The following is a 12,021-nucleotide window of genomic DNA, read 5'->3' on the forward strand; positions in this document are numbered from 1 at the left end:
ATTGTCGCAGTACTAAGTTAGTTTGCACTAACCGGTAGGCATAAGCCAAACACTACGGCTTCAGCGGTCTGTGAATGCATTAGTCTTTATGAGACTCAGTCGGGGCTTCGTCGCAACTGCGTTTTAACCCTTAGTACGCTCAAAGTGGGTTTGTACTAACGAGATTTACCTGTGTTTTTAACGAGACTTTGCAAAAGAGACTTTTCAATTTCAAAAGCATCTGAAGACGCTAGCAGACCCGTGGCATGTTGCGAGCTTCGCGGCCACAGCGTGAGGAGGCGCCACCATTGAAACGACGACAGCGCACCTAGCGGGGCAGGTAAACGAAACCGAACGAAGCCTTTTTTTTCGACGATTTTATTTGTAAGACTTCGGAATGGTAGGCATAAAAAACCGTTCATCATTTAATTTGAGGCATTCAGAAGCACGCAAAGTGCGAACGCATAGAAAATTGAAAAGTGACTGACTTTAGTGGGCAATGCGGACCAGAAAACAAACAGTCTCGCCGCACTGCTCATGAAAGGAACGCAATCCAATTACAGAAAGTTTACCGAATACTGTCAACGAGTTGTTGCGAAATCTTGAGCTATGCAAGTGCAGGGACGTAAGCGGTATGCCTTTACTTACTGCAGCAAAGGTTTCGTGCAGTGCGATGGATATATCAGCCAGCGATAGATATATCAGCCAGCGCTGGACATCTTCTGTGCTAAGGGCATCTGCGGTGGGGCTATGCATAGTAGGTATACCTTTTATGCACATGAATGCTGATGCATGCATATTGTTCACTGCTGTATGTACTAAAATGTTACTTACGTGGTCTTTATTTTGTGTAAACGATTTATTGTTGCAAGCTTGTGTGACCAGCGATGTCATTTCGTTCGGCCTGTATGCGGCATCACAACTTACTAAAGTAAGTAAGCATGATACTTATGAGCTTATATTGCACAGTTTACTACAAAGGGGGCTGCTACAACGAGCGGGGGTCATCCATGACGCAGAAGCAGACGACGACGATGTCGTCTGCTATGCAGAAGGCCAGTCACCATATCAAAACACCCTAATGCTTTTGAAACCTATTTCATTTTATACGCAATTATAATTTATACAAACAATACCCTTAGTTATGTTTGGTTCAAAGATATATTTATGTGTAAAAGGTAACGAAGCCTTTTTTACTTATTAGTAAAATAGTCATTTTGCAATCTTTTTACGATTCCCTACAAAACCCAGACGGCGCTACCGTCGCATCAAAATTGCTGTCCCCATTGCCTCTATGGATATGTCATTCTACCGATGCTAGCGACTGACCTCTCTCGTCCAACGTGCCACTTTGGCTTGGCGGTCTTGAAGGGCTGCCTCGCTCTGTTCCAGCTGGTTCTTGATCTCGATTTGCTTCGAACTTAGTGCATTCTCTGCAGACTTACCACTGTCGATTTTTGCCTGCACTTCGGCCAGCTTCTGCTTCAGTGTCTTCAACTCAGCCTGCACAAATTATTATAATATTAGTGATTTGTGTGGTGGGCTACATGTAGAAGCGGCATACACTTGAACCTCATTGTAACAAAGTTGCATCTGACACAAAAATAAGTTCGTTATACCCGAAAATTCGTAATGAATATATATTTCTGGCATTGTATCTGTTGCGAGACCATTTTTCATTTACTTCGTTATAACCAATGTTTCGTTACATCCGTGTTCGTTATATCGAGGCTAGGGTGTACTACAAGTATGTACAGCAGTGGAACTACAGTCCGCAGGAGATTATGACAAAAACTGCTACTCTGAATGAAACTTGGTGGTTCACACACAGACAATTAGCACAAGCATAAGCACCGCTTCATTGCTCATAAGAGCAATGAAGTGGTGGAGAGGAGACACAGACCAAACAAAGTGTGACTATTATCGAGTACTACTTTCAGAAGGCTGCAGCATTTCAACCCAAAAAGGTGAATGCACACAAGCCTTCACCAATGAGCATGCGCTCTGAACTGAATGCTTTATGATCAGTGACTTCACTGTTGGGTGAACACTGCTGAGTACACAGGTAAGACTATTTTCTTTGCCCAGGTGCTGTGGTTCGGCTGCTGGGCAAGCTCTCCTGTGTCTTTTTGAGTTGCATACAGTGGTGAATAAGACCTCAAGCCACACATTTCGATGGCGGCACACGTATTCATACAAACAGAAAAGCAGAGTGCCCAGGTTCTACTTCAATCAATTATGCCAAAATACAGGTTTTTATTTTTGTAGCTGATAGTGGGAGAAGTAAGTACTTAGTTGGCTCAGTTGTGCAACACTAATGAAGTGTAGGCAGAACACAAGCTTAACACATACAAATAAAACAGGAAAGAGCAACGACCTCAGTGCTAAAGATAACTCTCACCTAAAGCCAGCACCACACGTAATAGAAACATTAGGCCAGCTTTGTGGGTTAAATATGGCAATGAAGGGCGTGTATATCACTATAAGGCTGATGTCAATGCACTTCATTTTTTTAAACGATTGGCTCATCCGCTCAATGTGAACAGTCTCTGTGTACACTTGAATGCATGCTGCTAACCACCTATCTGCGCCAACGTGGTGATGGTGCTACGAGCCCAATTTTGCGGAAAGTTGTAATATCTTCTATTTCTCATGCATCTACCTATTCATCTAATGATGATAGAGGGATGGGAGGGGGTACATAATACAGGTTGAAGGTCTTTATTAATGACGACAAAAAAAAAAAGAAAGGTCATCAAAGGTCAACTCCTGTCCTATCTGGTCATTAGCAAAAAAAGTACTGAAGTTTCCAAACTATTGATGGCTGAGATCAACCACTTCAATCATTATCACCATTGCCAGCACTACCTTTGCTACTCTAACCTTTGTGCGCGTGGCACGACATTTCATTTTTTTTTTTTGCGTATCTATACGGGCAGAAGATTACGACAGTTTCGGCCCAACCTATATTCCAGGTCTTACAATAAATGGGCTCTTTACTGTACACAAGCCGTATTTCATGCCAACACTCTCAATTCTGTGGTGCTGCAACACATGCGTATCACAAGGCAGCTTACCTGAACGATATCACGGATATCAAGCAGCTCCTTCCCCGCTTTCTCCACTTCACTGTACTCGTTCCTTCTTTTCTCGAGTTCGGTCTTGGCCTCCTCGAGCTCCGACTCAATCGTGGTCGCCTTGCTCTCGGCTTTGCCGAGATTCCTGGCACCAAGCAGACAACACAATCACAGCAAGCTCGCTTGCAACTAAGCACGCGACTGAACGGCGACTATGGAGCACCTAGCAGCATAAAAGCTTTAATTGGACGTCGATATAGTTAACATGAACTTCGGAGCCCAAGATTGCAATGGCAGTGAGAGAAACAAATTTTGCGTATATATATTCACGGACACTACAAAAACTTACACATGGAAGATTGCAAATTCTTACATCTCTAAAGAAATTCGGAAATGGTTGTGACAACCTAACAGCAAAAGCTGTTACGAAATTAAAGCCACACCTGATTTTTGAAGCGGAGTTGTGTGTTACTGCCAGTGTCCAGAACGGCTGTCGAGCACAAGAAGAAAAATACTTCCAGGATCGAGCAAGATTTGAACAGCGGCCCCATGTGTGGCACTCGAATATTCTACCACAGAGCCATGCTGGCACTACAAACTATTAGCGAAAAACTTTAGATACTCTTTTACCTAAGACATGTGACCGGTGCCGTCTTGGCGACAAAGCAATGAAACATCATACGCTCTGACCCATCTATTTTCATATTTGTGTGTTTACAGTAACACCGTTCATTTAGTTGTTAAAAATGCAAAGCTTAAAAGCCCAATATGGCCGCACCACAACGCATCCATAAAATAATATACACGCTGTTATGTTGGCTAAGGAATCACGTTGACAAAGCAGGGTAGAGGAGAAAAATAATAACTAGGTGTTGCACAACGCAAACTGCGTAATGAGTGGGCGGTTTAAGGCTTCCCACCTATTACAAAGGGCTCAACCACAATGCTTCGTCCTTAGCCTCTGTATCGAAAGAGTGCACATACTGCCTTACAGATGTGTAGCAGGTACCTTGCTTCTTTGCAAAATGATGAATAATGGCACAATGGGTACATGCTGCTTACCAAAATCATGGTGATTTATGGCATAGTGTTTACCTCGCAATTGCATCTGTACAAGTCTCCCAGAGAGTTTACAACATGCTCTAGAAAGAGCGCTTCTCAAGCTTTCACTGTGCCTGTTCCGTGTGTTCCGTACAGGGCTGGAGTGTTTTTTTTTTTTCTTTCTTTTTCCTTATTTTTAGTCAGTGGGCACATTTAAGCCCTTTTATTCAGTAATAGACTGACCTAAATGATTCATGTAAAGTGTTTAATTTATCACGAGGTTCTTAAATATGTGCATCGCTAAAGGCTGCAGAGCACTCCGCCGTCGAAGTGTTCAGCCATGCCTTTTGTGAGACGCAGAAATGTTCTGGGACATCGCTCGTATGACCATGAAGTAGTCCCGGCAATTTCCACTCAGTAAAAAATGCAAGCAGTGAAGTTTGCGGCACCACTAGATGGAGCAGAGATAATCCGGACAAGCACGGAGCGTAACCACTGCAATCCATACAGCGCAAAGGCCGGGAATTGCAATAGGCAGAGCTTGGCCTCGACCACTTCGCGAAGAAGTTGAAGAGAGAGAGAGCCTGGCTTGGGAAGAAGGTAAGCTTTGATGTAATGTAGCTTTCTTAAATACGTGGAGCCTTGCTAGAAATACGATGCAATTTATTTACTCATACAAGCCTAAGCGCTTCCACCACTTACAAATAGATTTCCGGGACCCTTTATGCACTAGAGGTTCGTTTGCTGGATCACAGTGTCATTCAAACACAGAAACAACTGATGTGTTCCACGCGAAACCAGTAAGACACAATGTAACAGGCAGACTATGAGATACGCACCTCTATACACTTGTACTAGCATAGCCTATTTGGGCGAAATATGGTGAGTCAGTACAACACAAGCCCACAAAGCAAAGAAAGAGTTGTGAAAAGAAATTGTTATCCCCCCCCCCCCCCCCCCCGTTTTGCAGTACAGAGCTACAACAGAAAATTGCAAGGGTTTATCAGAAAGAAAACTCTTGCAGTTAAGAAAAAAAAAAGGCCTGGTAGGGGCTTTTTCTTCAACTCCAGAGCTTTTTCATCTTTTTCATTTTTTTTTGTTCGAAGAAATCATACAGGTCTTATTTAATGTTTCATATTGCAAAGTAAATAAATGATTTTTTTTTTCTCTCTTCAATAGGATGTACCTATATAAAGCAACTTTTTATAATCTTACTATATATGAAAATGAATTTAAAGTTCTGATGTTTTTTGCATTGCAATGCATCCTGTAGCTTTGCATAATATAATAAGCAAAGAAAAAGGCAGACTTTCCAGAATCATAATGTGTTAACAAGCATCTGAGTTGCAGACTATGCCAATAAGGGACACTAAATATTAAGGGTGTGCAAATGAATATTTGAATTTCCAAAGAATTTATAAATAGAGTTTGCTATTCAGTTTGATTCACACTGGAATTCTAGTACTCAAACTTCTGTAAACAAGATAAAATGGTTTATAGTAGAAGATAATAAACATATTGACAATAAATTGGGGTGCAGCATGCTAGGTCTTGCTTTTTATTTAGGGTGCCGAAGTGCAAAATGCCTGGTCGCTTTCAGCGGTGCTCCGAGCAATCACAACGGGACAAGCACATTGCGGATTCCTTACTTTCACATGCCTGCTATCACTATGTGTTACAAAGCTCAGAGTTGTTCCACGCATCAACGCCATGAGTGGAGTAGTAGCCCCAACCTCAGCCGCGATGTATTATTTTTTCAAAGTACGTCATGTTCTATCATAAGCACAAAGAGTTATTCGCAAAAGTCTTCGTCACGATTGATTGATATGTGGGATTTAACGTCCTAAAATCACCATATGATTATGAGAGACGCTGTAGCGGAGGGCTCCGGATATTTCGACCATCTGGGGTTTTTCAACTTTCACCCAAATCTGAGCACATAGGTCTTACAGCACTTTCGCCTCAGTCGAAAATGCAGCCGCCGCAGCTGGGATTCAATCTCGTGACCTGCGGGTCAGCAGCTGAGTACCTTGGCCACTATATTACCGCGGCAGTGCAAAAGTCTTAGTCGCGAGGTATGATGCGTTGATCAGAAGAACCTCCACCCGCGGGTCTGAGTCATATACAATCAATCGGAGATGCGAGTGTGTGATGCTCCCAATCAGTGAGGCGCATTATTATAATCTGGTGACCGAGGCTCCAGTTGCACATGCCAAACTAAAGCATAATTACATTAAAACTGATAGACGATAGCTGTGACTTTGCGTTGAGTTGCCTCACAATTCGCAATCATCAGACACTTTCCCAGCACGAGCTTTGGACTAATGGCGAGGCGCACTGGAGCAACAAGCCAGAAGCAGCACATCGGAGGCCTTTACACTTTTTTAATGAAGGACCTAGCTGACCTCCTCCTCCTTAAAGAGAGAAAATATCATTTTTTGACAAACCCAAAACAGCCAAACACTGTTGCGCCGTTGCAGAGCTATTAAATTTCAGAATACAGTCCATCCCGGATATAACAAACTCGAAGGGGATCGCAAAATAGTTCGACATATCGATAATACGAAATAAGAATTGTGCACATTTAAGGCTTATATTATTGCATTGCAACTCTCTAAACGGCTTTCAGATATCATAATAAGCATTAACATGACGATTCGCTCACAGTATGCTTTGAAAATGGTGACATCATCTTTTGCAAGTTACCGCACTTCATTTCGCTTGTAAAAGTCCATACATTTGTCTAGCCCCTTGTGTGTCATCAAGTTCATCAATTCATCTTCAGAAATCGAGCACTGAATCTAATAATAAGCAAATTCAGACCTTCGGCTACAACAGCAGTGATTAACAGTGAAAGCCGATGCAGTTGAACCCGTTTATAACAAACTCAAAAGTGACGCTATAAGTGGTCGTTATATCAGTAGTACGTTCTATATAAACTCGGCCATAAAGACGTCTATTTAGTAGCCAAACCATTTTTTCCCTGTGTATTTTTATTAAAAAGTGTGAACAACCCAACCCCTCTGCTGACAAGTTAAGCCTTTTGGTGAGTTAAGGGATGCCCGTTTGCTCACGAATTCAACCACATTCCCAATGAACTCGCGCCGTTCCACTGAAGTGCAGTACCGCAACGCCGAACGAATCATCTCTAGGTAGTTGTGTGCAGCGCGTCGCTTACTTGGCTCTCATCGTCGTATGCCAGGTTCACAGTACAATGCATGCTCGCGTTTGTCCGTTCTTCATGCATGCTTCACTCAGGATCGTGCTCGGGTGCGGCGAGTAGTCCCTTTCGTCTATCACAACGAAGACACATTTTATACACAACGCGCAAAAGCACCTCACATAACGTGGTGGCGGAGAACTTGCGAACCGCAGCATGATGCGTTTGTACCGCCGTCACTCCACCCAGCACATATCTGTAGATGACTGTGATAAGGTTGCCGGCGATGAGTCAAAATGGCCTGCTCATCGCCACCAACCACCTCGCCATCGCTGTTTTGTGATGCTTATCCCTTGAAGCAACGCCGCAACCGTGTGGAAGTCGTTATCACTAACCGACCGGTGTCCGCTGTTACCGAAATGTGAAAAACCTTTTGCGGCACATCGTGGTGTCGGGGGGCTGATCATCGCAGTGAACTTTTATGCAATAAAATGCTATCGTTTCTCGAATTCATGGCTTCTTGCATTCGAAGGCGTTGTTGGTCATTGGCGGTCGTAGATACCGAGGACGGCGTCAGAAAAGTTTGCGCGCGAAAGCTAACTGCAGTCTTTATGCTACTTCCCATTTCTTGTCTTTTTCCTCACTTCTGTTCTGCCGGTGAAGAAACGGCTGGAAAATGAGCGACTTTGCTCGCAGCGTTCGCAACCTGCGTGCAGTTCTCAACGCGGTCGACGATATCTTCGTCGCAAGTAAACTGCAACGGGGCACGCGCGAGCGCGCAACTATTACATGCTTTGTAGTGTCTGGTCTTACTTTTTCGCTTCTATGCGCCATACTTTTACCCAAACCATGTCAGAAGTGTTCGTTGTACAAGTAGGAGGCCTTGAAGGATGTTCGCTGTATGTGGACTCAGTTTTAAAGGGTAGCATAGGAAGATTGTAAGTGCACTGAAATATGGTCGTTACAACCTTTAGATCGTTATAAGTGGGTTCGACTGTACAAGCTCTGTAGCATGATAAAATGTTCTTTAGCGGCGGTGTTGGAATGTTTATAACCGCACAGAACCACTTCCATTGCACTGGCAATGTTAGACATGATATCAGCATCAATGCAGTCAGAAACAGCAACGTCGTTATCTGCACCAATGAAGTTGCTTTCTGTGCACCCGTGCAATGTGGCGCCCACAAATGCTAGCAAGTCGCAGAATTCACTGAGGCACTGTACGCCGCTTTCGGCGTTGATGACATGCTCGAAGTCGTCACCTGTCACCGAAGCACACAAGGAAACTGTGCACGACAATGCTTTGCTTGAGGTTCCAAGCCCCAGTTCTCATTTTCTTCGCAAAAAGCGATGCAATGTTTGGTTTAACTCCAGAATGAATCTTCAACAAGAACAAAGCGAGAACTACTGAAGTAGACAAGCTGCACGTGAGCACATTGTCTACAAACAGATATCGATGGCACTAGGGGTTTTGTAGATAGCGTCAAGCGAATAGCAAGAAAAAAAAGCGCAGCCTCTGAGGTGATAATTTTATAAATAAAAAAACCCGAAAACATGTCATAGGGTTGCGAATCTCGAAGGCCTTGCTTTTTGGGCCCGCATGGCATTGTGCGCGAGCAAGCAAGGAAGGGAATACGAACAATGTGACAAGGCCACCAATCATTTCACATTCACCTGATTTTGGTGGCGTCTGTCCCACGACCCCTTGAAAAACGCTTGTCTCACGCGTAGCAACCAACAACACATCACGCATCATGAGCTGGTGAACTCACAAAAAGCGCTGCGCAACCAACGAATGACACTGCCTTTACGTCACCTGCGATTGCGCGAGGAGGGATCGAAACTATTTAGAACGCGGCCGAAAAATGATCAATCTTTGTCAGAATGTCAATCTTTGTCAGACGACTGTTTATTTTATTCCACTGTACGAAACAAAGAGGATCAAGTTAAAATTAACATATCTTTACAGGCCTTGAGCAAATGGTGTGAAAAATGGAATATGAAAATTAATTATTCTAAATCGACATACACACATATTGCAACAGAGAAGAGCTGTCTTTTATTTTCATACAACATCGGAGACAAGTGTTTAATAAATACTACTTAATTTAAATATCTAGGATTAACGATCACGGAAAATTTATCTTGGAACATACACATTAACAATGTTTGTTCAAAGGGATATGGGAGGTTATGTTTTTTACAAAAAAAACTAGAAGGTGCAACAGCCGATGTGAAACTTGCTGCTTACAAAAACCTTTATAAGGCCTGTTCTTGAGTATGTGTCGGTGGTATGGAGCCCTCATCGACAAATAGAAAAAATTCAAAGGTACGCAGTGCAATTTATATGCTCCCGGTATCGAAGGAAGGAATCAGTTACAGAAATGCTCCATTCTTCAGGCCTCCATTTGTTAGAAACGCGCAGACAGAAAAATCGTCTGAAAGTATTATTTCAAATACTAAATGGCCAAATTAATATTAGCAAAGAAGTATACATACTGCCACCAGGTAAAAAGAGCTCAAGAAGCAACCCCAACAGGGCCATTAAAATGTACAGGACTCGTACGAATAGATTCAAATACTCGTTTCTTCCTAATACAACTTAAATGTGGAATGAATTGCCGGTGAGTGTTGTTGACCAGAACGATTTGTCGAAATTTGAACAGACCTTGGATGATAATCTGTACAATTGTAGCGTTTGATCTTGATCCATCCTGTATTTGTGCATTTGCGAATAATGTTCTTTTTGCTATAACGTTTTGTTATGTTACCCTCTCTGTAAGGACTCTCGCATGAGAGTTGACAGTATTGCTAAATGAATAAATGAATAAATAAATAAATACATAAATAAATGAATAAATGCACTTTTTCTGGGCTTCAGCCCCGGGCAGTGTTCCATACATCGGATTTTACGCTCTGCGGGAGTTCGACATATGCATGTAACAGTCCCATACTTTTGCGCGAGAAATTCAAGGGAATTTATCAACTGTTCAATATAGTGAATATTCGATATATCTGAGTTCGATAAACCTTGGATCGACTGTATAATTTAGAATATGCTTATGGCTCCTGTTCAACTTCTGTAATTTTGCTTCATGGTATTAGTAAGATATTTTTGAGAAATATTTGCAATTGCACTTGATTTGATTCGCACTCACACTTCATTGTTCGAACTCACTCTGCACCCAAAATTTTGCTATTTTCGCACAGCTCTACTAAAATACATCAAGAACTTGAGCATCCAATAACGCTCTCATAAACAGTTAGTAATCTCAAACAAACATCTCAAGTTAGAGGAAGTGAAACCAACATACAAACAACATGTTTTAAAGGCATGGCTCTGCTCCTCTCATACAGACCAGATCTGAATGTGCTGTTCTTAATACCGTTACAAGACTACATCACGCTCAAGAAGCAAGACAGACAGAGAGAAAGACGACGTGATTCTGCTATGTGGGGCATGCTCTCGCTTGCCATCTCAGCTTAGGCTTGGCGTCGTGAAAATACATCTCAACTGTCACCTCGTTTCTCTGTGTACCCTCCCGTAACATTTTGGAGGAGGTGCTGTAGAGAGGCATCAGCATTTACTTTTATGCCAATAATTAAACACTAAATTATAAGAAGTGGCTTCATACCGTTGAACTGTCTTGATGCTTGACTGTGTCCTGGCGATTTCCATTAAGGTAGCATCAAGTTGTTTCGTGACGCTCTCCACTTTTTGTTGGACTGAGCCCATGCACTTGCCCGTGATGTCCATGATTTTGGCGTGAATCCTAGGGGGGCAAGAACGCTCGTCATAAGCACGACAGATCCATGTTCGCAACGCCGAAACACATTTTTCAAACAACCAAGGCTATAAGAATAAATACCCTTTCCAAAATCCAGCAATATTTAAACACAACATGTGCTTTGATAACATAACACCATGCGAGCATTATGCAGGTACTTGAGCATCACATCAGCAAACACAGGTTTTGATTGAGAGAAAATAAATACCCGACCAAAGCTCAGCTTCGGAAACTACTTTTGCGGTAAAAGCGCACAAAACTGGCCCGTTCGTGCGACTATATTATAGAAAATTTTCACAGTACCCACCCGAAAGACTGAAGCATGAGGAGAGGACAAGGCACCTGCATTACTTCCTCCCTAATGTTCTTTTTTGTTGCATGTGTGCTGAGAAAATCTTTTATTTGGTGCCCCGTTGTGTGCACAATGTTGGAAATCAAAAGGACAAGAAAAATCAGAATTCTCAGCCTCAAGAGTTTTTCAGTGTTCTAAGAAAGGCACGAGGTGGCACAGCTAGAGCTAACAGACACATAATTGCGCAAATTTACCAACACTTACTGCGTAACTTTGTCTTCAACTTTGGTCCATGATGCCATTGCCTGATCGTACTCTGCAATAAAGAAGAATGGTAAAAGAGCGCCGTGTAAAAAGATAATGCAACAGAAGCTCTATAAATTCACTCGTGAAACTGCCGCTGCAAAATGTTACCCTTGAGCACAAATGCATAACAAGGGTGTATGAGGCAAAGGTTCCTCGAGAAAATTTAAATTTCTTTGTTCCTTATACACACTCGCAGATAAGAAAGAGTCCATTTCACCATTTTGAGCAATAAAGTTTGAACTAAAGCCGACAACTTCATTTCATTTTATAGAGCATCAAAGTAAACAAACTTTACTTCGAAGTCTGTTTTCCACATGCTATTGGTGCCAAGGATACACCTGATGCTCATCTGTGCAACATTCAACATACTAATCTTCA

At 42.5% G+C, this 12,021-nt stretch overlaps 1 protein-coding gene across 1 annotated transcript in view; it reads right to left on the reverse strand.

Moving 5' to 3' along the window:
- Positions 1-12,021, reverse strand: part of glu (structural maintenance of chromosomes 4-like protein gluon) — an 88,062-nt gene that overhangs the window by 16,514 nt on the left and 59,527 nt on the right. The window contains exons 18-21 of the mRNA XM_037425586.2: positions 11,602-11,653; positions 10,893-11,030; positions 3,057-3,201; positions 1,309-1,482 (exon numbers count right to left, since the gene is read on the reverse strand). Coding sequence (XP_037281483.2) covers positions 1,309-1,482; positions 3,057-3,201; positions 10,893-11,030; positions 11,602-11,653 — 509 coding nt within the window. The remainder of the gene's footprint in view (positions 1-1,308; positions 1,483-3,056; positions 3,202-10,892; positions 11,031-11,601; positions 11,654-12,021) is intronic.

The sequence above is a fragment of the Rhipicephalus microplus genome, chromosome 5 (assembly GCF_043290135.1).
Source record: "Rhipicephalus microplus isolate Deutch F79 chromosome 5, USDA_Rmic, whole genome shotgun sequence".
In the NCBI taxonomy this organism is placed as follows: Eukaryota; Metazoa; Arthropoda; class Arachnida; order Ixodida; family Ixodidae; genus Rhipicephalus; species Rhipicephalus microplus.